At 37.8% G+C, this 27,309-nt stretch overlaps 1 protein-coding gene across 4 annotated transcripts; it reads left to right on the top strand.

Moving 5' to 3' along the window:
* The first annotated feature begins 296 nt into the window (after positions 1-296).
* Positions 297-23,808, top strand: LOC146480159 (folliculin-interacting protein 2-like). 4 transcript variants are annotated; one of them, XM_085110017.1, is made up of 24 exons: positions 1,316-1,463; positions 1,562-1,591; positions 3,850-3,967; positions 4,943-5,038; positions 5,982-6,082; positions 6,285-6,353; positions 6,445-6,578; positions 7,422-7,508; positions 8,131-8,273; positions 8,930-9,009; positions 10,321-10,444; positions 10,732-10,788; positions 11,188-11,303; positions 11,979-12,096; positions 13,339-13,391; positions 14,613-15,782; positions 16,920-16,973; positions 17,130-17,226; positions 17,552-17,613; positions 18,425-18,472; positions 19,152-19,248; positions 19,875-19,925; positions 20,785-20,852; positions 21,243-23,808. In XM_085110017.1, the coding sequence occupies exons 1-24, from the start codon at positions 1,399-1,401 to the stop codon at positions 21,319-21,321; spliced, it is 3,117 nt and encodes a 1,038-aa protein (XP_084966143.1). In that variant the 5' UTR covers positions 1,316-1,398; the 3' UTR covers positions 21,322-23,808. The 4 variants fall into 4 exon arrangements, with proteins under 4 accessions (XP_084966141.1, XP_084966142.1, XP_084966143.1 ...); XM_085110018.1 differs by having other exon boundaries at positions 1,317-1,463; positions 6,448-6,578; XM_085110015.1 differs by lacking the exons at positions 1,316-1,463; positions 1,562-1,591 and adding an exon at positions 297-514.
* The last annotated feature ends 3,501 nt before the right edge of the window (positions 23,809-27,309 follow it).

The raw sequence follows: 27,309 nt of genomic DNA on the forward strand, positions 1-27,309 counted from the left end.
TGGAATTTAGAAGTGTGGGTTTTTGAGGAAAGGGGAAAACCGGAGTACCCAGAGAAAAACTTCTCGGAGCAAAGACGAGAACCAATAACAAACTCAACCCACATATGACGCCGAGTCCGGGAATCGAACCCGGGCCACACTTATCGGAGGCAGTGCTCTCCTACTGCGCCATCCTTGGTACCCCCTTGTTTGATTTTGAATTTTTCCGCGCTACACTAGCATCCAATCCCCCATCTTCCCGATGCCGAGCAACCGACTCTGGCACTAGTCTCATGACGATCATCAACACCACTCGCAGGTTTATGATCGGTCACCGGACACTACACTCCATCAGAAGCGAGCTGGGATAAGTAACTATGATTTGGCTAAAGGGCAGCTGATAGCGCCGAAGGACGCAGTAAAGAATGAAATACGCCAAGGATGATGCACACTATTCACCGACCTTTCTCTTCCCATGGCAACAAAGACGATGGATTTTGAGTCGGATAAAGAAACACAACATCTCCGTAGAAAGGTACAGAAATATCTAGCTTAATTCAAGGACACACCAGGTCGGTTGATGCCTTGTGAGTGAAGGACGGCGCGCACGTGAAGAAAAATATTGAAATCGGAAAAAACTTAGCCCCCTTCCGGCAGGGCTCTCAATGTATTTTCTTTGCTATTTGCCTGTCCTTCACTCCCGACTTCTGATTACGTGAACAGGTTAAAGTAATAAGATCGAGGAGGGATAGCATGGGTATCAGCCAAAACAAACGCGTATATTACTTCTTGTTTTGAGGGACGAAGCAAAGTAATTCAGGGGAGCTACTTTTTGTGAAACTGAAGAAAACTTTTTGCTTACAATTTTATTTATATATGTTAACCTAGTAAAATCGTTTTTTTTTAACTGTCATCTTACTCGAGCTCGACTTCAGAGATTAAAGTTCAAATGTTGCAATATGATAACAACGTGACCCACTGCTTCTCCGCAAAGAACGTGTAAAGAATCATCGAACGCATACGTGAAACAACACACATTTTCCGGCTAGTCACATCACAGGTGCGTGATGTGCTCTTTAATTCTTTCGTGGATTTTTCCCTCATAATCCCTGAATCGGCACGCTCAAAACACTCTTTTGTCAACGTCTCCGTGGATCGTGTGACAGATGAGTAAAAACATTGAGTAGAAATTCACCGAATTTGGACAAAATGTTAAGAAACGTTCCGAATCACGCGCAAGTCATTAGAAAATTACGCAACCAATCAATTTACAGAATACAGGATTTTCCCGCCAAGTTTCTGCCAATCACGTGAATGCGAAGGTGTTTTGGCACGTCATGTGACCCTCATGAATTCTCTCTGTCTCTCTCTCGTTGAATGTGTGTGCGGAGATGAGAATTTTGGCCGAAAAATCTACCAATGTTGTCGAAATTCTTCTCGTTTGGACACCGAAAGTCTGGGAAAAAGCACACAAATGTCGAAACGTAAGCATATTTCCTTAAATACTTCATTTCATCGTTTTAGAGACGTTGTAATTACAAACGACCGCTAATGTCTTGTTGTGTGTATTCACGCTTCGCAGCGAAACGAACGAAATTCATGGCACCAAAAGGTGAGCTTCAATGCCATAATTTTATTAGTCACTTCCATTCGTTCTGTCGTTGTTAAAAGGGTTTACCGTTAGTAATGGAGAGTATTTATAGATCAGTTAAATTCTTGTCTGGTCAATTCGTGACTGCTTTCTACGCAGCATGTCAGGCAATGGTGTACTATTATTTTGAATATGCTTGTACACATACATTTAATAAACGGGTTAAAAAAATTTTCTTCCTCTATTTTGGAGAGAGGAAGAGACTACGTGATGAGTCATGCAATATCAGAAAATTTCCCTTTGTTTTACAAGTGTGTTGTTGTTAAGATTAGAATTGTCGACGTACGTCGAATCATCGATGTTTCTGTGTTGTGAATGAGCTTATGCAAATTCTTTTAACCGTAAGTTATGGAAATTTTTGGTCATATTTTATCTTTCGCCGTTGGAACATTTTTTAGATTTGTGAGATCAATTTATTGAGTGATTTATATGATCCTTTCTCCGAAAACGCCAAACTTCTATAAACTTAAACTATTAGGATTTTTCCCATGCAATATTGCTCCATTTTAAGTTTTATTGTTTTGGTGGGACGCGTTTTTAACGTCGAATTATGTCGCTCAGGAGAACAGCTAGAAGGAATTATAGAGCCTCGTGACTCGAAAAGCTTGATCAAGGAAAATATTTGCTAACCTTGGATAATCTTTATTCAGGCGGGTTGATGACTTCAAGAACTCATGACACACATTTTTGACATATCTCTTTTATTGTCTTGCCACCGCAAATCCATTTATATTGCATTAATTGCATTATTAGGTTATTGTCTTTCATGTTCTCAGAGGTACAAAGGTTGATTTATACTTTTATTCCGGGAAGTTGCTTTTGGGTATTTAAATTTTGTATTAATGTTGCTATGGCATGCGTGCAAGTCACTTTTCAATAATTGAAGGCTTGGCACATAACCGACCTTCAGTGACTTTTAGATCATTTTCTGTTGTTTTAGCTCATATTTACCAGATATTTTGTTTGTGACCTTTCATACCTTCATGAAACGTCATCTACTTTGCGCTTTGTTTTGTGATAAAAATGGAAATATCTCGCCCATAATCATAGGTTTTTATTGCAAAGCATAAAACATTTGGACAAATGTTCCGAATCAAACTGAATTGAGGGCTGCATGCAGGAAATCCAATGAATCTGAACTAAAACAATAAAAATCGACCTAAAAATATACTATACGTGGGTTATGCATCAAGCCCTTCAACTGAAATAGGTGTATCAAGGTATTGCTGTGAGGGAAACCAAATTAGTTTTTAATGCATGGTTGCGCAGTAGAAATTAAATATTATTAATTATTGTTAGCTACTTTTATCAAATTGGCCTTTATTGATATTGTATTCCTTAACTTGTTGCACATTGTAAGAACATTGAGATTTTAATGTAATGCACTAGAAATAAATTATTATTATTATTTAACTGCTACTCATTTTTTTTTACTAAAGGTTGGCAAAATCATTTGATGCTAGTATAGTAAAACTTTCTTTTTTCATTACTTGCCAATTAAGCTGCACAGTTTTACAATAGTTTTTCATTCCCCTTGTTGCGGACACCCTAGGGACCGGTTAGTGTCCTTAATAGCAGGAGTCCGTAATAGCGAGTATTTATTTCATTCAAACCTCTGTAACGTATTTTTGCCGGGGATTTAGCTGCTGTCCGTATTATTGGAGTGTCCGTAATAGCAAAGTGTCCGCGAGGCGAGAGTTGACTATTACTAAAATAATTAGGATGAGTTTTGTAGGAAGAGTTGTAAGTGCGGGAGCATAGATGAAGAGGGTAAATTATAAGAGAAGTGTGGAGTACTGCAGGGAACGGATCATCCTGAATTTGGATGGGGCTTAGTTGGGAGAAGTGATGTCTTGTGGGATGAAGAGTTAATTGCCTCCTTGTTGCTCAACATCTTTCAGTTGTGGGTCTGCCAGCTTAGGGATCCTGAAAATGATTATAGAAGGGTTGGAATCCTTTGGAGATGGTGTTCAGCTGATGATGCAGTGGATGTCACCCATAGTGGGTGACAACAGTCTCTTTATGGTGCATTCATCATCATTATTTTGGGGAATATGGCCTTGAAATTAATCCCTTCCTCCACAGTTTTCGGTCTTTCCCTACTCCCAACTGATGCAAAGCCACAGTTTCTTTAGAAACTAACCCCCTTATTGATTAGTTTAGGATTGTTCACTGTGCAGGGTACAAACTTATTGCTATCTTTCTCTCATCTTTAAAAGGCCATTCCCGCAATTGGAACATGATGAAATAAGAGTTCTTGTGTTCAAGGATTGTGATCGTAAAGGCAAGACACTGCAGTTTGATTCCAAGGCCACTGCAAGCGATCTAAATCAGCAGGTAATGTCCTGGCTTTTTAGTTCATGTGATTCCATTTTTTAGTCCTGATACAAAGCTGCTGGGCTTTTTCGCCATACACTTGTACCTTATCAGTGATCTAGATAGAGTAAGATATTGTGAGAGTGTACTTGAATGCAATTTTACCAATTTGATGACAAAGAGAAGCTGACATTCATTAAGCGTCAGCAGTTTTTGGATGTATTAGTTGAGTTCCTGGTTGGTTTGTCTCTTTTTTTTTTTGTGCCCCTCCCGCTCCTCTTTTACCCTCTTCCGCTACTGCTAATGCAGTGTGACGGGCACCTGAATGACTACCCATCGAGGCTTATATTGTGGCTGTGATGTTTAAAATGTACTTATAATAGTAGAATTGGATCATATTATAGTGGAGTAAGTACTTAAGGGTTAGGACATTACTTTAAGGGGATGTATCACTCAAATTTGCTGTCATTTCAAAACCCAAAAATGTTTGTCTGTCAGCCGAAACAACAAAATAATTATTGTCAAGTTAGTTATAAATTATCACCCCAATACAATAAAACTGTTGATTGGTGCCTCTGGCCAGAAACAGAGTAGGCCAGTATGGATTGAAACTTAGAAAAATTTTTCGCTATTGTTTTCAAGTTCTCACATTATTGTTTCCAAAATGCGCTAGAACAGGTCATAAGTTATTCCTTTCAAGAATTGAGTTGATTTCTTTCCTCTCGTCATTCTATAATTATTTGGCAGCTGATTGAAGTTCTGAATTTATCATTTTAAACAAAAGATATAAGAAACCCAATGATACTTCCCCTTAATAATGTTCAAGGGATGGGTCAGTGAGATAGCCTAGTAGGAGACTTTGTGTCCTGTTGTTTTTGCACCTTACCAAGTGTTGTGTGAATCTGTAAATGAATAAAGAGAGAAAGAAATAATAAATGAGGATGAGATTTGATGTCAACATACAATTTGACTGTTTCGGTATGGTTGTGTAACCAGGATGTAGGACACAACAAAAGCATTGATGTGGAACAGAAGCGTTTATCAGGGGGGCCAAAGATGGACCCTAAACAAGGAAACAAACCCAAATTACAGGTGAGTGGCAGACATCAATTCTGGCGTGAAATGTCGAGAAGTCAGATATGTTTCTGACTTTTGAGTTTGTGCATGGAATCCTTCTAAAAGTTATGCAGAGCAATGTGGTTCAAACGTTTGAGTCTGTGGTTGAAACCTTATTTAAAGTATGATATGGCAATGCCTCAAATGGAAGCGATTAATCAGTTATGCTGTTCATTGAATCCATCTAAATTCTGTTGTTGGGGATATTGAGTAGGTACTTTTCAAATGAACGCCACTGGTCTGTATTTTGATATGCTTTGTGTATGAAATAAATTAGTAGGACCATCAATTTTGAAAATGCCGGTGCCATAAAAAAAAAAGAAAAAAAAAAAAAAAAAATTTGACCTAAAAAAGACTTACAAGTGTAGTGGAAAGCTACTCAGGCTAGCTAGCTTAGCTTGTTTGGTACGCAGCAACTGGATGTGTGGTCAGCTTTGTTTTGAACTTCAAAGTTTTTGCATACAGTGCACCTTTCAAAATAATGATAGCTTCTAAGCAGTATTTTTTCATGCTTTTGTGCATGAATTGAAATTACGAGGTCCATCAAATTGTGCACACTGATGATGTTTAGAAAAAAAAATGAAGACTTAAACTTTAAAGGGGGATTTTACAAGTGTAGAGAAAAGCTTCATCACTCAGAAAAAAAAACTAATAAAATTACTGTCAAAAGGGATTTATGTTGTAAGTATAGAGAAAAGCTAGTGAACAGTAAGCGTAGCTTGTTTGATATCTAGCAACTGGAGTTGATGTTAGCACGCCATCTGCATTTGAAACTAATTATTATAGTTTGTATGCATGCTGATGGAGAAGACACTGTAATAGCAAGTATCCACTGGTCATGTGTACCACACTCTACTTTTGCGTGAATTAAGCTAGTGAGAACAATGTGATGCAACTCATGTCTTTGCTGTGATTTTAGCATCCACGCCCAAGTCATGATGCCAAAATGCTGGGAGAAATGATCTTTGGATCTGTAGCTATGACATACAAAGGTCAAACTGTCAAAGTCCATGAAATAAGGTTTGTTTTAAATGGTTTTATTTTATTTTGATTTCAACCATTCTCTGAAGTTTTTAGTACAAACTTTTTTAAAGATCGACATGATTACTACAGCTGACTCTAAAAAAATTGCCAGAACCTGACTAAAACAATACTGGTAATAGGATGGACCTTGCATTCTGATGATGGAAATGTTTAACACATTATTTTTTTTTCATTTCAGAACACCGCATCAACTTCTTCTAACCAATGTTTTTGCTGTCAAACCAAGAATTGTTATGCCTAACTGTTGGTAAGACAAGAGCACTATGTTCCCTGTTCATGTTATTTTATCCCTGATGAGCAATTTCTTAATTTTTGGTCTTTTGTTTGTTGTATTTTAACAGTGATGGAAATGAGTACTTGAGCACAAGCAGTCAAGCGGACTCTATGTTAGATGATAGTAACAGAATAGACCCTGACTGTTCCTCTCTGTCATCACAAAACAGCTTTTCCAAAGAGGAAGGAGGCCTTAAAGGTATTTGCTCTCAAAGTGTTGAACAGATTGTCTCTTTTTATCTTTTCTTTCAATCTTCATGACTGTGTTGCAGGTCATTATCTTTTGGAAAATTAATTTGTATGAAATGCTTGAGGGATCTGTTCACAAGAGAATTAAAAGCAAGACACAAACAACTTTCAGAACAAGCAAACAACACTCTCAACTAATTGTCAGATATTGTTCAATTATTATTCTTATCATTTCTCATATGTGTACAAACATTTTATAAGCAGGCCTAATATTAGTTGTTTTTTAGTGTGTGTGTGTGTGTGTGTTTTCGCCTTTTCGAAGACCGCGTTTTGTTTTGTCTTTAGCTTTCGAATTTCGTTGTAATATAGTTTTCGCTATTCGCTTTTTCTAGTTTCGTTTCGTAGATTATATATTTAAAGAAGTTTCAATATTTGCTATTTTCACTTTCACTGTTTTATACATGTACATGTAACATCGAAACAGGATCAACCTTTGGAAAATCTGGACTGTGTTAAGAAATTTCTGGAAGCTCCACTGGTTTGAACTGTTTGCAACATCCAATCCTTGTAAGAACTTTTGATCAGATTGAAAATTCTTGGGAAAAATAGATTGTTGCTAGAACGTTGACTCAAAAACATATCACCACACTTGTAAGAGAGTGTTTTTGCATGGCTTGGAACAAGCTTGACAAAATAATGCCCACTTACAAGAAGAGTTGCCCACAGAAGGGTTCTCGGTACATGTCGTTGACCGACCATACATGTAGCTGAGCTGAAGAACAATGAACGAGGTGGAAAAAAAATTGTGGAAATAAGCTTAACTGCCTGTTGTGAATGTTTTATTTTATTTTAGGAGTTTCCTCTAAGCCAGTGGATGTTCCAGGATCAGTGCCTGTTATTGAAGCTGATGGAGACAGTGGACTTGTTGCTTCTGTTGAAAGTAAGAAGTATTAAGTATCATTTTTTTGAAACCCCAAGAAGGTTCAATAGTCAAATTTATTTGCAAGTTATTTGACAACAAAGTACTGAACAGTACATGTACAGTACATTCAAACCTCAATTGTTCAACCCTGATTTTCCCAAACTTTTCAATTATCCACTGCAGACTTGTCACATTCTCTCGATTCCCCCATGAATATAAACATTTCAAAGACATGTAGCAATGCTTGGCAGAAAATCTGGCGTCAAGTAATTCACTTCAAACAGGCTTTGTTTTTTATTGCTCAGGTTAATCTTGGTTGATGAGAAGTTCACTTTGATTTATGTCGAGAGTCTTTCTTTTCTGCTCTATAATGTACGTGTATTTTTGGGACTCCTAATGGTAGAAAGTCCATGGTTCTCCTGTGCAGTATTACAGAAAAGACAGTAAGGCCAGCAGCTTTTACTCTAACATGCTCAAGCAATGCAAATGTCTAGCACAAGTCAACCCCACAAACCATTGAACCATAAGAGCAGTCTGCATAATGCCTTAATAACAAATGGTTCAAACTGTGTCTTTCTGTTTTAATAGGCAAACAAATTAGAGTTAACTCACTATTTTTGGTCTGTTTATTTCTTTAAAGGTGGCTATATGGATGAAAATTTATCATCAAATCTCACGTCTGCATCTTCACCTTGTGGAAGTTACCACAGACGTCTGTATCGCAGCCACGCCACCAGCATTGATCGCAGTTTTGGACGCAAAAGTGAAGAATTATCAGAAGATGTAGGTTTGCAGTATAATCCAGTAAAGCATGGTACAATAGGAAACAGCACACTATCATTCAACAAATTGTAACACTACCCAAGTACTGTATGGCCATGGTGCACTCAATATTTGTTGTCTGTAGTCAACAGATATCCTGTTATGTAATTTATTTGTGTGTCGGAGAGAAAAATGGCAAAATAAAGATCGTCTCTTGCTCAATCTTGCAGAATATGCCCAGACGTTAGCCAACTTGGCCTATGGCCCGTTGTGGCTAAGTGCACTGTATCAGGCGATATTTTGTGCGAGTTCACCACATAATTATTAAATATGGGTGTGGTACATGTAAAAGCTGTTAAATGTGCAGTGTATTTAGTGAACTGCAGGAATTTACCATGATGGTGCTTCTTACACTGTACGTAAAAGACATTACTTATGACTGGAATAAGTTTCTTGTGTTAGGTGAAGTAAGAACCTTACCTACTGTCACCTAATTATTGTTTGTCCAATTGGATTGAAGTTTATTTTTAAAGTCAAAAATTTGGAAAGTTCGAGCTTGAAGAATGTATATGCATTCAAGGAGGGATGATATTATACCATGATTGAAAACCTATTTTGTAGTTAACGCAGTTTAAATACAATTTCCTGATTGTTTAACATGTAATTCTCTTTGCCAGGTTTCTCCACTGATGAGACGGAGGCCAAAACTGGGAATTGGAATTATTTTATCCCTTGGTGATAATGAAGAAAAGAGCAGGTATTACACGCATTATTTTTAAATCAAACTGTGTGCAGTATATATGTTACAGGTCAAAATTAACTTTAGGTACTTTTTTTCAACCTAGGTAAATTTTATATTAACCTAGGTTATTTTTTTTTTTAACCTAGGTAATTTTTTCCTATCAACTGTCTAAAAAAGGGCTTTCCCTTTTTTGGGGGTGTAGTAAAAAAATAGGGGCATGGTATTTTTGGGGGGTTCTGAAAAAGAATAAAAAAAAAATTGTATTCTCCTGCCTTCCTATCTCCCACATCCTACCCCGGTACCTACCCCTGACGTTCTCAGTAACCAGTTCTCCACGTTGAAAATAACTATACGAAAGTTGTTACAAGACATGGAATAATTTCAACTTTTATTTCAACAAATCGTTTAAACAAATGCACAGCTACTAGTAATGTTTTTGATTACTCCAAGGAGATTGCCTTTTCATCAGCTTGCAAACAAGAAATGAATTATAAATAAAAAGATCGGTAACATTGTTCGTGTCCAATTTACTGTCACTCTTCAAGACAATTTCTTAATTAAGTAGCACATTTCTCTGTATTGTTCTAGGTATCTTTTAACTTAAATGAGTCCATAGCCTTACTTAAGTAAAAGGAAAATCAATGAAAAGAAAATCAATGTAATGTGGTTTAAGGGTACCCCAAAACAAAACAACCCCAACCTTACACAAAAGCAAACTGAGCATTTAACTCTAATCACTAAAACTTACGGCTTAACCCTAATCACTGAAATACATCTAGTAGCCCTAACCTTCCATGAAAGCTAACCATTTGAAATAAGCGCTTAACCCTAATCACTGAAATACATCTAGTAGCCCTAACCTTAATGTTACTTAAAACTAACTGAAACAGTATCCTTATGCAAAAACCCTAGGTAAAAAAGATTTAACCTAGTTAAAAAAAAATAACCTAGGTTAAAATTTTTTTAACCTGAATTGAAATTTGACCTGTAACATATACATGTACGGCAGGGTTTCCACTAAGGGAAAAGTCTGGAATTTTGCATCAAGTCAGGAAATTTTATTTTTCTCCAGCCACAAGGTTTGCAGTAAAAATTCCTTGTTGGCAAATTCAAGGAAATTACATCTAATATTTATGAAGGAATTGATTTCTATGGCTTTGTTGCTGCCTGCTGGCTTCATTACCAAGGGATTTGTCTTGTATGTTGAGTGAAATGTCAAGCAATCTTTTTTATACTGATGAAAGGTAACCCTGGTATGAATTTGCCTTTTCAGTAGTAGATTCCTCTGTTTAACGTTGTGTTTGTTTTTGTGCTTTTTTTCTGCAGGGCTCTTCAAGGTTTCTTCTTTGCGCATTTTCCGTTGATTGAGTCCCATGTTAAAAGACTAAGGCTTGCCATTGAGAATGCTTGCTTCCTAAGAACTAGATCATTTTCAGGCCAAGTATTTGAGGTAAGATTTCACAAACTAAATGAAAGGGTGCCCGAAAAAAAGCCCTAAAGTGAGTTCTGATAAATTGCTAGAAAGACTCTCCTTCCAAATTGTCTTGTATTTGCTTGTGAAACAAAAGGAGAATTTGGCCTTACATCAAAAGTCACTTAGGGCCTTATTCCGTGCACCCCTTCAAATGTAGGTACAGACCTGTACATAATATGTAAATCTAGTACAGTGTACATGTATGATAGCATTACTGAAAACAAATTTCAAATGACATTGATTTTAAACTGTTATACCAACAGGCTGTTGCTGAGTTCAGAGAGAACATATACAATCTTCTTGCTGCACCAAGGCTCAAGGTATTAAACAGCTTTAATTAAATTATACATATTTAGACATAAGGCTATTAATATTTGTTCAGATTAAACTTTGTTGATGTTCTGTAACTGCCAATAGATTCTTTCTCTAAAATAGTTAATCCATTCCTGTTGGGAGTACTCAAAAGTATATCTGTGTCATTGACTGAAAAGTTTCATCTACATGTATCAGATTCCCGGTGTTTGCTGAAACTGTAGTAAATGCACACGTAATGTAACGTAACGTAGCATAACGTAATGTGATATTTATTCAAGATGAGGAAAATAAAATTATCAAACAACATCTTGGAAAGGAAAACTAGAGGTTAGCCCTATGACGTTATCTAACTAAAGACGCATTAAATCACAAGTAATTTTTCAATGTCATCTTCTCTCTTCCAGGAGCCAGTATGGCTGAACATGATGACCCATTCGTCTCAACGTCCACAGCTTTGTGAGAAGTTCATGGTTCAATTAATTGATTGTCTTAGACTTGGAAACACCAGAGAAACAAATTTGTAAGTCTTGACTGTTTTATAGTCACAGACAGCACAACAAGAAAAAATAGCTTTGGTAGTTTAGGAATTATTAATGCCTTGTAATGACGGAACTCAACATCTTAAAAAAAAATTCTGCAGCCCTACAGAAGGGAGCGTACATGATACATGTAGTGCATAACCTGTCACACAATGGCATTTATTGTAAGAAAGTTAATTTTGTACATCGAAAACAGGGACGTTCTGAAATCTGGAAAACTTGCCCGTCAAAAATTGGTTGCTATGGCAGCATCAAATCTGATGCGGCCTAACTAACCGTACCAAATCTTTTCCAGTTAAAGTTTTGAAAAAGTCATGAAGTGTGGTGTAGTTTGTGCAAATATTAAGAAATGTTACAGGTACCGTGGAAATGTAAGTTGACAGTCTTGACTTAAAACTCGATCCTTGTTCCTTAAAGTTATTGAGAATTGAGTGTCAAGGTTCGAGGAATTTCTTGAGGATCTCGATGGCAGATTTCAAGGAAACAATTAATTTCTCGGACCTCAAACAATAAGAGAGAACAAAAACGATTTTTGCATGGCAGAATCCCCTCTCCCCTTCCCACATGTACATTGAAGGAAAAGGCAAGAAAATGAAACTTGAAAATGAAAATGAGACTAACTGAGTGTTTTTTGGTGTACTTTTTTTTAAATCCAGTTTCATGGCTGCTGTACTAACAGCTGTTCTACAACACCACCTGGCATGGGTGTCAACTGTGATGCCTGCTGGAACAGCTCCTAGTCGTGCTTTCTTGGATAAGCACTCATCCAAAACAGTAAGGATGGCATCACTTGTACTTCATTTTTAATTTTTATTTAATAAAAAGAAACAATATTAACAAATTCTGTTGTTCCTTTACATCTGATGCACTTAATGTATGTATCAATGTATGTATCAAATGGTCGATAAAACATCAAGTGCAGTGGTTTTAAAACTCGATAAAACCTCCTCCTTTATATTATTATGCGCTGTGTTTAATGTTTTTCTCAAATGCTAATTTCCAAGCTTCATAAAAGCATCATTGTTATGAACTCTCTTGGCACATGCTTTTCCAGGAATGTTTTTGAAGCCTTTCAAAAAACTTGCAGCACATGTTTTATCGGGTCTAAAACCACTCGGCTGCGCCCTCGTGGTTTGAAACGTTAAGTAAATGCGGTCAACATGACTATAGAACTGATGTACCATGTAGAAAAATCGAGATATTTGAGAGATTTAGAATTGCATTTACGGCAAATAGCAAAAGTGAGATTCGCGTTTATGTTTGTTTGAAAAAATGATTACACAGATGAGAATAATGCAAAATAATTCTGACCTTTGATGCTAACACATCCATTTTTATTGTGAAACTGAAACCAGTGAGTGGCAAATATAGGATAAGCATGGTCACGTGGTCATGTCTGCCATTTTCCATAAACATACTGTAATTCTAGATCTCTCTATAGGCGAATCTTTGTTTACACTTTTTGCGTCATTAACATATGTTTATCACTATGTAATGATGTTAATAAAATAAAAACTCTGAATACTGAAAGGGCATAACAGTTTCAGTTTTCTCTGAAAATTGGAGCCCAATACATTGAATGGTTTCGGAGATATTTTCTTCTTAAAAACTTGAAATTTTACAGTTAATGTATGGCTCATTAACTTTTTTGCCACCCAGCAATTTCGCAGATTTTGATGGCTGATATTTCCTTCAATATTGCTTGCAAAGAGCTGAAAATTGCACAAATTGCTCAACTTAATCAGCTCTTTCAACTCTTGCAATAAGTTCATTATACGGCCGTGGCTTCTATGAGTCAAGTTGTATGCTAATGAGGAAAAATGTAAACAATGGCATCAGCAAAGATTGGCCTATTGTGTAAAATTATTGATATCCCTCATTTAATTGTCTGGTGGTGAAACTCGGGGTTTAAGATGATTACATTTTCTGTGTTGTTGGTAAAAGATTGCCTGTCGCATGTATTTACATGAATTGTACATTGTCCAAGATAGATCGTTTTGTTTGTTTTGTTTACAGCTGGATCTACTTGCCCAGTCCCATCCATACAATCCATTGTGGGCTCAGCTGGGGTAAGTAACCATGAACGCTGGAAGGTGTTGAAAGTTTATTTAACCCATTGCAGCCCGCGTGTTTTCGACAATTTCACAAATAAGCATATTGTTAATAATTAACCTAATGTGCAGTAAAAATAGGCAACTTACTGGGTCAAAGAAACAGCACTCCTTTGGTCTAGAATAGCTAGAATTTCTAATTGTCGAATAAAATACCCTAGCTGCGAATTAAAGATTATCCAAAAAGGAACCTGAAGGTAAAAAATTTCAAAAATTTTGATGAAATTTGATCCTCGCGTCACATGGCAGTAATTTGATCCGCTCTCGAGAAGACGTCTTTGTTTACGCAAGATTAGGCAGTCGTCACGTTTCATCAATGAAAATAGAAAGAAAAACAGGCAATAAAGCTTTCCTAAATGAAAAATTTATTCAAATAAGTCTTTATATACACTGTAGGTCTAAGAAGGAAATGCTTATAATTTTTGCCGCGAGGCGACCAACTCGCAAGTGATTTGAAGGAATTGCGAGTCAATTTTGAAGCGAATTTATCTCAATATCTGGAATACTTACCACTTGAATTGTATCTCATGTCAAAGAATGTAAGGGAAGCTATTAATCTACTCTACTCTCATAGTCACTGACATCACACACCGGCATTGCATGGAAAATGATTTAGTTTGGTGTAACATATAGAGCTTAAAACACCACACAGAAGAGCCAAAATAACAGTGTAGTGCTCGTTCAAACATGTGGAACTTAATGTGGAACTTAATTTATTCAGTCTCCAAATGAAATTTGGAAACATTGTGGTTTGCTTTAAAACCAAATACAAAGAGACAGTACTAAACTACTATAAGGTTACTACTGTTCATTATTCAGTAGGTGACACAGGCATACTCGGTAAAAAAAATCTGAGTGCTCCTATCAGGGGTCGAACCTAAGACCTTCCGATAACTAGTTTGGATGCTCTACCACTGAGCTACAGGAGACTTGTGGGAGCTAAGGCCATTTAACTATCTTGTTAAGAAAAAAGATTAGGTTTTGTGAGTGTTTTCCCCCAAATAAATGCATCCTTGATCAAGCATCCCAGAAAAAAGTCAAAAAGTGTAATAAGTGCCATAGCACCATTTGACAAACTTCACGACTAAATTCAGAGAAGGAATTTCTCCTCTCTCCGTACGATGAGGGATTTTGGAGTATTGTGTCTTATTAAGAGCACCTGCCATCTTCTTCTTGCAGTGACTTGTATGGGGCAATTGGATTCCCTCTGAGAGTGGCAAAAACTGTCGTGGTTGGAAAAGACTCTAAACTTGTTGAACAAGTTATAAACATTCTCAGTTATTTTATTAGATGCACGGAAGTGTTTGAGCATGTGCAGAAGAGGGAGGGTGAAAACGAAGATGGCACTCGTGAGAGTGGTCCGAATATTGGAGAAGAAAGTATTTGTTCCCAATGTGGGATTAAGCCTCGTGTTGAACTGGAAAACTCTGACAAGACTTGTAGTTTAACAAGTGAAATTGTAATTTGCTCGAAATGCAAACAGAAAGGTGATGGAAATTGCTTGCAACAATGCGAGCTGACAGACAAACTGGACAAAGAGTTGTTACGTGAACAACTTGAAAAACAGTTACACATTAATGGAATAACACATTGTTCAAAGTGTGGATCAAGAAACACCAGTGCTGTGGAAAAGCTTTCTGGTGTTGAATTGCTGTCATGTGACTGTTCTTGCAATGGTATCTCTAGTGGTGGACTTCAAAAGGAGTTGAAACACTTCATAAAGGATACAGACTTGTCCAACAAGTCATTTCGCTGCTACTGTTGCAATGATACGACAAACATTCATGCTTTGCTGTCTACAGGAATGACATGTAAATGCTTTTCTGATTCAGTGAGTGGTTCTGGCAGCCTTCACGGGAAACAGGATTCAACAAAACAGATACTTCCCAAGGAAAATCATTGTTTGGATTGTTTATCAAAACTTCTTATAACAGAAGAGTGCAAGGGTGAGGGACAGAATCAAGCAAATGGATTCCTAACAAAATCTGTGAAATCTGATCAAAGGAAGGATGTATTTAGAACTTGTAATGGGAACACAGACAGTCGTGTCTCCAAGACAGACAGTTGTGTCTCAGAGACAGACAGTTGTCTTTCTGAGGACACAGACACAGCCTTAGTTAGAAACAGTCTCCCAGAGAGGTGCTCCGAGGTTGAAGAGACAATTGCATCCTATGGACGCAGTGGCTCGGCTGACTCAGGGATTCATCAAAGTCCATTGAATTCACCAAGTGCTAAGCTTCCTGTAGATTTTCCTAAGGCTGTTGGGCATTTAGGGGACGAATCACAGATTCCAGAAGAAATTTCTCTTCCAAAGGTTGTGGATGTAAACTGCTGCCCTGATCCTAACAGGTGAGAATTTTTGTTTAACTATAATATTATTGTACGATAATTGAAGGAGCACCTGCAAAAAAGCCCCAAGTGACTTCTGATAAATTGCTAGGTTCTCTTTCCAAGTTGACTTGTATTCGCTTGAGAAATGAAAGGAGAATTTGACCTTACATCAAAAGTCACTTAGGGCCTTATTCCAAGCACTCCTTCAATTTTAACCTCCTTTACCTTTAGTTATCAACTCTGTTGATAAACCAAACATTTGTTTTTACTCCCCACCTATGCAGCACCACACTTTCTTTTGCAACCAACTCCCTTGTCTCACAAACGTTTTCTTGAAATTTATTAATGACTGAAAGGGTCCCGGATAATATGGGGCAATAATTATATCGGCCACATGCAATAAATTGAATGAGAGAAATCTGTGGAAAATCGAAAAATAACGTGAAATTTTACACCAGATAGTTTTGAGCTCAACACACTTTGTATCAGATTATTTTTGTCCTATCATTCTATCAAACTTTATTGGGCAATACACACATAATGATATGAATGGTACAGATAAATACATAATAAAATGTCAAAAAAGGTTGCCCAAAAGGGAAAGGCATGAATGGGATGCTCAGACCCTTGCAAGGCACCCACGCAAAGGATATGCCACTGCAAGTGTGCTTGTTTTTCCAACAGACAATCAGGCCCCCGTTCTTCAAAGAGCAGATAATTTTATCCACTGGATAGGTCGCTATCCGCCAGATAAAATGTGTGCAAAATTTTCCAGATGGTCCTATAATTTGTGAAAAGAGTAGAAGCATATGTCAAATTTAAGAATGAGATTGTGTTGAAAACTTGCCAAAAGTATTGGTTGGTGTACACTTGCTCCGCTGGATAGCGCCTTATCCAGTGGATAAAGTTATCTGCTCTCTGAACAACTGGGGCCAGATTGGTAACATGTAGATGTGTAAACATTGTGCTATTTGTTGCCATTTTGGTTCATATGTCACCACATTCATCCTGATATCAGAATCTGACAATGTATTGTATATACATTCATATACATGTAACTGTGCCTGGATTTTCTATAAGCAATAAAATATTGCTTTTCGGAAAGGCCCGCTGAAAATAAGCTGTTGTTTACATGTGAATATATTTTAATTACAGCAAATCAGATGAGTGGAGAAGCTTTAACAACTTTGGACGATCGCTTTTTGCTGGGTGAGTTAAAAATAATTATTATCAGCTAAGTGATACAGTGCAAGTGTATAATTTTTTGTAATAAAATTTCAGTACCATTTCTGGTGGATTTGATTGCTTTACTTGAGCTGAAAATACAAAGGTTTGCTCACATTATTTTTATCTTTTTGTGTCTAGCATGTGCGACAGCTACTTACCAGACTTGGTTCTTCAAGGTGTACCAGATAACGATTTTAAAGACAGCTTATCAACTGACTTGAAACTCGCACTGCAGGTAAATATCAGTAGTACTGCTGAAATTTAAGCTGGCATGTAGAGTGTCTTTTTTTTATCAGTTACATGTAAGTTGAACTCAAATTTAAAAGTTGTTGTATTTTCACCAGGCTGTTTACAGCTAACATTATTTCCATAAAGTTAACCATCTTAGAAATCAGAGAATTTAATTCTGCAGTGTAAATTTAAGTGCTGGAAGAAAACCACTAAACAAGGATACAGCAGACCATTATGTTACTTCAAGGACACAATCTACATTGACTTTGTTCATTGTGAGAAAATAACAATAGTGTTTGGGAAGTGTTGATTGTGGTTCTGTTTTACAGCATTCAGTTGTTGATGATCCTGTATCAGAGGCTGTGTGTATCATTGCCAACACTGATAAGTGGTAAGTTACCATTGCTGGCAACATTGATATAGTTGACTATAAAAATTAGCAAATAAACGGAACAACGTTTCAATGTCATCTTGGCACCATTATCAAGTAAAGAATGCAACACAAAAGATGATTTATACAGAAACTAAAGGTGTGAAATAGCATAAGGAATGTCAGGGAAAGCTTGATTGCTTAATCTTTGAAATGCTTAGGATCCGCAAGAAGAAACTGAGTCTAAACACCCAGTCAGACTCCATTCGCACGAAACTATTTGTCTAACGGACATAACTCTCACTTTATAACACCTCTCTGAATGAACACCGGACAGTTACTTTTGGTCTTAATTTAATTTATTCTATTTCACACCTTTACTTTCTGTATAAATTATCTTTTCTGTTGCATTCTTTACTTGATAATGGTGCCAAGATGACACCGAAACGTTGTTCCGTTTTTTCGCTAATTTTTATAGTCAACTGTATTTCTAAATTTAATCTTATTGAAACATTGATATAAAGAGGTTAAATAACAGGTTTTGTTGGTCTTAAAGCAATGTAAATTATGTTATTGGCAAAATGAATGACATCATGTGCAGTGTAAGAGAAGAATCATTGTCTAGCTTTATAAAATGAATGTATTAGTCTGTTAACTACATGTACATTTCTGTTAACGGTACAATATTATTAAATTGCTCAAGAATGTTAGAATCCTGGTTATTTTCTTAGTAAGGTCACAATCAGTGATTTGTGTAAGATTACCAAGTACAATGTATGTATGCATGCACTTTGGTAGTTGTGTATTAATTACTGTTATGTTTCAATTATAGGACTTGCAAGCTTGTGTCTATGAAGAAAAACAAGAAAAATCCAACCAGGTAATAATAATGATTTTTGCTATTAATACTTAAAGGTCATGGAAAGGAATAAATACTTAAATGAAAGGAAAATCAAAATTAAGTAGGTCATGAAGTTTTATTGATAATGCACTTGAATTAAAGAAAATATGGAAAAAAAATTTAAAAGAAATACTAACGCAAGAACATGATGTTTCGGCATCATCCTGTCACCATTATCAAATGCAAATTATTAAGGTTGTAAGTTCAAGTTTATAGTACAGTGTAGTTTAAGTGTGAAAATGAACAATGTCAACCAATTAAACAGTGTCAATTTTGTATGGATGAAGTCCACTTGCGTGCTTAAAGTTTCAACTGATAGAATGGCAGAGCAATGAAGCTACTTCTAAGAACAGAACACTTTTAATTAATTTTTGTATTTGTACTACTTTCTTCATACTTTTATTTTTTGTATTTTATTCAGCATGTACATATTTTTAATGAGCTTTTGGCTCATTAGACATTCATTGATTGATAATTAATAATTGTTATTAGCTTTCCCCTTTAAAAGTTTCCCTACATTTTAAAGAATTGTTACTTTGACAAAAATACTCTTAAAACACCATATATTTGTATTAGTTTCTTTAGAAGAGTGCTCAGCCATAAAATGCAGGTCTTACAGTGAATGCCTTGTATAAATAACATTTTGTTGTTTTTTCAGCGAGCCTCGTGTACAAAAGGTGGAAGTGTCCAACTTGGTCTTCAACATGTTATCTTCTCTCTGTGGTCTCTGGGATATAAAAATGTCTGCAGAGTTTGTAAGTACCTTTTTCATTGGCTGTAATGTTTAATGTTTCCTTACTATAAGCAAACATTTTTCCAGTCCTGAGGTTGAACTGCTATATTTTAATAAATTGAAGGGGTGCTCGGAATAAGGCCCTAAGTGACTTTTTGATGTAAGGTTAAATTCTCCTTTCATTTCACAAGCAAATACAGAGTCAATTATTTTGGAAGAAGAATCTAGCAATTTATCAGAACTTGGGACTTTTTTTGCAGGCACCGCTTGAATTGTTATTTTAACCTTCTTCTTTCTCAGGAGCACTTAAGCTCAAAGCTGTAAAAGGCAAAACACAGAAAAAAGTACCATGTGAAAGTTTTTGCTTCTGGATGGTTTCATTTTTACACTGTACTCAAAAGTTGGAATCACATTGTACTGCATGTTAAGTAGTGCCACAGGAAAGCACTGCTCAGTAGCTTTCATTTGAATGCTCACATTTTTATAAGATTTCATCCACAGACTTATACATTAGAACCTCCTTTTACATTGTAAGAAACACCACCACAAGAATAAGTCTGCTTAAAGCTTTCATTTGAATGGTCTTGAAAACTAAATAGGATTTCATCTATAGACTCAAAAGTTTAACCATAATGCTGTTTGTTTTAGTGTCTAATGCACTTGGAGGATAAACTGAAAGAAATTCACCTCAAAAGCAAGGTATGTTGGCATGCTTGCTTTTGGTATTGGATAACTCAAGTACTTAATGTACATTTAGTTCCTCAAAAAGCATCTGCAATCCTGGCCAAAAATGTTGGGACGATTTCCAAAACTCAACACGAAATACCTCCCCACCCCCAGCCCCCATGCAATGTTGTCATGTTGCTGTGTTTATGTACAGTCCGAATGATTTCAGTGGCTATCAACATTTCTTGGGGGAGGGGGGGGGGGGGGTTGGGGAGGCTTCCAAAAAATTGCGATGGCGGTGCCACCAAGCTTATGGTGACTGGTTATAGATATCCAGAACACAAACATGCCCTGTAAACGCTATTTCCGTATCTGCCTCAGAAAATATTAGCCAGGATTGTAGGTGACTTGCTTCAACCTTTTTCATTTCAAGGGTTTGGTACATAACTGACCTAGCGCATGTTGGCTCGTTTTTTACTACTGTACTCTGCTCGACATGATTGGACTCTACTCGGCACGATAACTCTGCTCTACTTTACTGTAGGCTCAGCTTCATATGTGGATTGAGTTTCGATATTCTAAGAGGTTATTCTCCAGGTACTCTAGTTGCAACTTCACCCCCCCCCCCCCAACTCCCCCTCCTCCTGCCTCTCCTCAGAAACCAACATTTCACTAGTATTCTAAATTAGAACTCTGCACTTGTTAAAGGGAAAGCATTTACTAAAGTTGAGGAATGACAACGATTTTATAATTATCCTTTATCTGTTAGACTATAAAAAGGTCTTACTTTTTGCCACACTTTTATTTTGTAAGCCTTTTATCCTCACAAACCCAGGTTTTGGTGAGGAGTAGGTAGAAACGACGTTCAACTTTGGCATGCTTCTTGTTACAGGTTTTGACAGAAAGGTTAAGAGACAGAAGAAAGGCTTTGACTCGTGACGAACTCACAAGCATGCTCAGGTAATTTTGTATTTTATCAATGGACTCCAAAATTAGAACCAGCTTATAGAGCGTAGTAAACAGCACCACAAAAGATACATGTAATTGTTCTGATCACGGGGATTTTATCCACACGCTCCAAAACTAGAACTATGTTGTAATGAGAATGATGTATTAATCAGTAAATGACACAGGCATAATCGAGAAAAAATCCGAGTGCTCCTATCGGGACCTTCCGAGCTCTACCACTGAGCTACAGGAGACTCGTGGGAGCTAAGGCCATTAAAGTAGGTTCATGGGACAAACATCCTGCATACTGCTGGATTTGGAATGTCATGTGTGGCATATGCGCGATGGAATAAACGTGATGGAATATTTTTAACTCTTCATGTTTGTTTTGTCTTATTTCAGTGTGGATGATAGTGACGTGCCATTACTGCTGGCAGTAGCAGGTACTCACAGCCCACACAACGTATCATTTGGAAGCTGAACACCTGAGAGCGACATCACAGAGCTTTGCAAAACCACCAAGACCTGCTGTCATCGGTTGCGTGACAAATTTTGCATTTGTGTGACATGACATGATGTCGTGTGTTACGTCGCTAATTTACATGATCTTGGCCAGATTTGTGTTCCAATTGAAGGCACGTTTACTGTCTACCTCAATCGAGGCATACTGGATCACTACATATGCACCTTTTTAAACAAGAACTTACTGGAGAATGGGACAGTCGCTTTTGTGATATTGCGTGACAGTAGCTTCAGTTACTAAGTAACAGGCTGCAAGCCTCTGATGAGTGAGTTATAGGACTAAGAAATAATCTATTTCTCAGGGTAACCTCTCAAGGAATGTAGCAGGAAAAACTACACTACGATAAGTCTCTTTTTGCTCAAAGAAAATTGAGCCAGAAAAACCTGAGAGTGTGCTGAAAGTTGCCTGCTAGAATTGCCTTGCGCCCCCCTACCCCCCCCCCCCCCCACCATCCATACATGTACGTTTTGTTTGCATGTGTAGCAGGCAGCTTCCATAGCACGCTGGCCTTTGAGCTCTTTAGTGGGGAAATCAGGGAGAGATACAACGGAGCTTTAGCCTTGCTTTGATTCCCAGTTTTCTGTCACCCCATTCACTGCTCTCAGAAATTTGTTCACAGTGAACAAGCTAACGTCTCGAATGTTTTTGTGTACGCTTGACTTTGCCCGAGTGCAAAAAGGGGAACCTATAGTTTATATCTAAGATACTGTCATTTAGTAGCCGGCATTCAGAAGCTTTAAAGGTGTGATATTTATACCGCTGGGTATTTTTTGCTGCAGTTTTCTACAGGATGGCAATGTACAATGTATTCTTCCCAAGTTAATGGTTGGGTTTTATTAAGGAAACAGGGAGCTTAAGCAACGACGATGGCAACGGCAACGCCGCAAAACAGTAGGTTTAATGAGCAAAAACAATCGCTCTGCACGTGCGTTTTACATTTTGGTGCATTTCTTGACCGTCCTCTGCAAAACAACAACGTGAAATGATCACATTAAAGGTTGAATTTTTCATTTTCTTTCTTAACTTGTACGCCACTCCTACCAATTTGGTTACTGAATAGTTCGCCATTTTTGGAAAAGTTGAGCGAGTTGAAATAAGTAACGCAAATGAACTAACGTTATATTTTCAGGTGACGTTTTCGTTGCCGTTGCCGTCGTCGTTGCTTAAGCTCCCTGATAGCTCATGAAAAACGTACGTAACGTCAGACAGAAATGGTTTACTTAAATTCTACAGCTCAGTGCATTATTCCAATAATTGAGTGAAGGAGAAATGTTGAATTTCTTGAAACGGTGAAACACGAACAACGGACTTCAACGCATGTGGCTTTTAGACTGGCGTATTTCGTTCACCGACTGTGTCCGGTGGCGTGCGCAACAGTACTGCAGGTACAGTGCTACCCATTCCCCACTCGACAAACTACGGGGAGTCTGGGACGAGTGGGGATCATGGGATCGCTTGGAGACCTCGCTCTCCCCAATCCCTCCTCGTTCACTTTTCTAAGATGCATAATTTTACAGTCGCTTTGCGCGCGTGAAAAAAGGAAAAAAAAAGGACTGCTCGCAGTCTGGTTAAAATCAGTCTTCGATTAGTTTTGCGAGTTTGGAATTGGGCAACTCACTGGGTTTGGGTTGAGACTGAGTCGCAATTTAGGAATCCGCCTTCTAATTGTCACACTCAAAGATTTATTTTTCCAAGTTAAAAGTTAGCTTCATCTTGTGTAGCATAACTAACAGCTGCTACACAGTTAAGTACGCCTCAGTAACTTAGATGTCTGTCGTTCACCTTCCAAAGTTAAAATCATGCTGTTTAGCGTAACAAACAGTCACACAATCAATAGAGCGTTTTCATTCACGTGACTACCGGCCATATTGGTTTACTGAAACAAAAGAAAGTTTTTGCATAAAAATAGAGTTCAATTCCCAGAGGTTTAGTTTGGGACACCAACATGGCCGCCATTTCTTTGTTTTGGGACACCAACATGGCCGCCGTTTCGTCATGTGAAAGCACTCTATAGATTCATCTTATACAGCACAAAAAACACTGCGAAAAAAGTACTGATTGAGACTTGTTCTATGCTGCCTAGGAACTGTGTTTCCGATTTTCTGGCCGCGCGAGAATAGGTCAAGTGCCAAAAAAAAAGAAAAAAGGCTATTCTCGCGCGGTCAGAAAACCGGTCAGCCTTCAGGATTTTCGTCAAACGTTTACAATTTAACTGCTTTTCATGTGTCTAGCGACCAGATAGGGAAAAGGGTATGTTGTTGAACAAGTTTCCCCTCCCTCTGCAAAAGAATTACGAAGCACATCTCCTGGGAGATAATGTGTGCCAATCTGAATTTAGCAAGCACTTGTATTTAATATATTTCATACTTTGATGCATAATATTGTGAACCATCATTTTTGGTGGAAAAGCAAAATAGAGAATAAAGTCATTTATTTCATTGGTTACCTGTGGTTAACAACATTTTGTCTCGGCCCAGTCACATGAACTGCGTATATAAAATGATCTTTTTCAGCCCCAAATTTTCCAGTGAATCAGTTGAGGAGGTGGACCAGGAATTTTCAAGGTGTCAGTGGCAAAAAATTGTTTGAATAAAGACATTTGTTATTGAAAAGTTGTTTTAAATTACCCCAAATGTCAAGAGGCCGAACCGTGGGCCAAACTCCAAAAAACTAAAATGCCAGGCACTCTTCAACGCCACCTTATGTGTTAAAAATCCAGGCGTTTTGCCAAGAGAAAGCAAGATTTTATGTTTGCTTCAGGGAATACCTATTAAACTAGTCACTTGAAGATATCAGGATCAAATACACAATGTTCAAACAAAGAACACTACGGGTGTTTCGTTCAAAGTTCAAACTGAAACGACCTTGAATACTGGAGCGCTTTTCGACTGCTCCTGCGTTTTTCAGCTAGAAAATAAACTTGTTGCGTTTAGTTAGCATGTTTTCTCTTCTTCGTATACCAATATGCAAGACAGCCTCATTCTCTCCATATAAGGAGGCTCGAAAGGGGTTCTAGCCTCGTGCGCGCGCGTAACCCACACACGCTATGATTTAGGTGTACGCGTCAGCTGAATGAACCAATGTCTATCAAAAGTCGCGCGCATAGAACACCAAGTGGAAATGCAGCGTAAAATCGCGTGAACCGGAAATAAAAGCTGCGGGAAACACTTGTTTTTATCTCGAAATTTTGCGTGGTGACCTATCTTGAATTTTTCGTGCATGCCGCATTCAGTATGCCACTTCAAATAGAAATGTTTGGGAGAAATTTATCTAGTAGAAATTTTTGTAGGTGAAAAAATGCCTTTTTTGAAATAACACAAGATCTACTAGCTAACTTTTCGTCATATTTCCAAAGGGGTTAAACAATTTAGGGTGCTTCCCGGCAAAGCAATAACTGAACGGTGGGTCACCGACTTCACGGTTTTTGAAGTATTTTACAAAAACTGGAAGTTAGAGGTCCTTTTTTTAGAGCCGACCTGTTGCCATGGTAACCCAAATGACATCACTGAACTTCCTAGTATTGCCCAACAACTGAGTTACAAAGATATTTAAAAGTCTTTAAACTTTGTCCAAATGATCAGATGAAATTTTTTGTAATCTTTCATCATTTTACAGACACTACAACAATGAAAAACTCTTACAAGCCTCCTTACGATTTCTCGCCTTTCTCGTTGGCACTTAGCGATGGCTATTTAACAATTATTCCACGAGCGCGTGTTGGATATGAGATGATAGATAGCCAACGAGGCGCGTAGCGCCGAGTTGGCTATAATCACCTCATATCCCCATTCCAACAAACGCGAGTGGAATCATTGTTTTATTAAAACCAATCAAGTAATATTGGTAGGCCTTGCTGATTTCCTTTCCAAGAGCAACCAGAGAACAATTTATGGTCTCTATTTCTTGGGCATGGTATAATGGCTCATATACCATGGCCGCTAAGCCAATCGAAATCCTGGAATTGCATTATACAATGATCCAGTTTTTAATAAAACTAGTTATAGTTTAGAGAATACATGAAAGTGATCATGGAGACAACTGGGAATATTGATGTAACAAGAGGCCAGTTGGCTCCCTGGAAGTCGAAATGTGGGAGAGAGCTTTGATGCAACAGTGACAGCGTTACTTTCGGCTATCAATTATGTTTTGGAGACAGTACAAGTAACACCGCTTGTTATACTGTACTGAGTTTTTATTTATTTGTACATATAAACTGATATGGTGACTGTGGGTCAGCCATTCAAAGCTTTCGTCGACCAAAACTCCCGCCTGAACACCTCTAAGTGTCTTGTTTTTTAGAAAAAAAAAAAAAAGAAAAAAAAAAAAGAAAAAAAAGCTCACTGACGGAGGTCACGCAGGCTTGTCGTGTCCTTTAGAAGGAGAACCTTTCCACAGCGAAGATTTTTTTATTCTTTACTTAAGCTTATTCATTCTATGTTTTTTTTTTATATAGTTTAGTTTGTCACATTTTCAGTTTTGACATTTTTGTTAACAATATCTTTTCATTAATTTATCTTGCTCTATTTCATGTTCCGAGATGTTTTGGAATGTTCCATGGTCCAGATTTTAACAACGGCCTATGCCCTCAGATGTTTTGTGAGTTTCGATTTAATTAGACTGTTCACAGTCCCCATATTTTTCCGTGGGATTACGCTTCGTTGGAACCGCCGCCATCTTGGTTTGTAAAAGCGAGCGCGATCTGGGGAGAGTGTCTAAACTAACACCCACTCCCGCACTCCCGCTCTCCCGCTCTCCCGCTCTCCTCGGCAGTTTAGACACTCTCAACAGATCGCGCTCGCCTTTACAAACCAAGATGGCGGCGGTTCCATCGAAGCGCACCGGTCTCGAGAATCCCACGGAAAAATAGGGGGACTGTGAACAGTCTACGCCGATTTAACACTGTTCGAAAATTGATACCGGAAGTTCCGTTCCGTTTTGTTCGATTGCCTATGCTGGGAAAGAAATGATTGATGGCGGCCGAAATAGTGCCATAACATTCATCGATATGCATGCTGAAACTTTTATATTGTGGGTATTACCTATAATGTTGTTTTTGAGGACTGTGGTGTGTAGAGGGGTGTGTAGTCAATCAAAAATCGATGTCGTGTTCCTTGCGAGTGAGTGGGGATCATTGCAAGGAGGACTGTCGACATTCAACAGAGAGTTTGCAATCAATCTCGCGAGAAAATCAAGCCAAAAGATCAACGTTCATGTTTATGTTTCCACTGGTACTGAATTCGACAAGAAGGACGCCGAGAAATACGGGGTGAATCTAATCATAGCAGAGCCTCTTCCTGGATTTGGAGACCCTCTGCATTGGTTGATTCAACCGCCTCGCGAACTTCCATACCTTGATGTTGTAGTAGGACACGGTCGAAAGACTGGCGGGCCTGCTCATTTGCTCTCGTCAAACCGGAACTGCAAATAGGTTCAAATCTTGCATGTATTTGCTGAGGACTTGGGTAAATTCAAATCCGAGGACTGCACCGTAGAAGATGCAATTGAAGACAATGAAAAAAAGCAGAAACTCGAATTGCAGTTGTGTGAAGTAGCACATCTAGTTATAGCTGTAGGTCCTTATCTTCAACAGAAATACAGCAGATTGCTCTCCAGGATCCGAAATTAACTTTTTTAGGCAGGCGCCAACTGGCGACTGAATATATTTTTTCAGTCGCCATATAGAAAAATGTGGTCGCCAAAAAGTGTCAATAACATTTTTCCTTCGCAGTAAAACACAAACCAAACTTTTTCGTTGCCAATTTTACTTTTAAGAATCAGAACAAAGAAAACGCATTTGGGGCCGCAATGGCGATTTTTCTGTTGACGAATAAGATTGAATACAAACACGCTGATTGTAGCTGTGAAACGTTGTGGTAGATTCAGATAACAACAGGAAAATCGGTTTTATACTTCAAAATCAGCGGAAAGGTAAAACGTAAGTGACCA

The sequence above is a fragment of the Pavona decussata genome, unplaced genomic scaffold (assembly GCF_977016875.1).
Source record: "Pavona decussata unplaced genomic scaffold, jaPavDecu1.1 SCAFFOLD_55, whole genome shotgun sequence".
Lineage (NCBI taxonomy): Eukaryota > Metazoa > Cnidaria > Anthozoa > Scleractinia > Agariciidae > Pavona > Pavona decussata.

Bases quoted from the DNA above. Each gene is read 5' to 3' on its own strand.
- LOC146480159 (XM_085110015.1), top strand. From the start codon at position 405: ATGAAATACGCCAAGGATGATGCACACTATTCACCGACCTTTCTCTTC. The intron at 515-3,849 runs GTACAGAAATAT...CATCTTTAAAAG, and splicing joins CACAACATCTCCGTAGAAAG to GCCATTCCCGCAATTGGAAC. The intron at 7,509-8,130 runs GTAAGAAGTATT...ATTTCTTTAAAG, and splicing joins ACTTGTTGCTTCTGTTGAAA to GTGGCTATATGGATGAAAAT.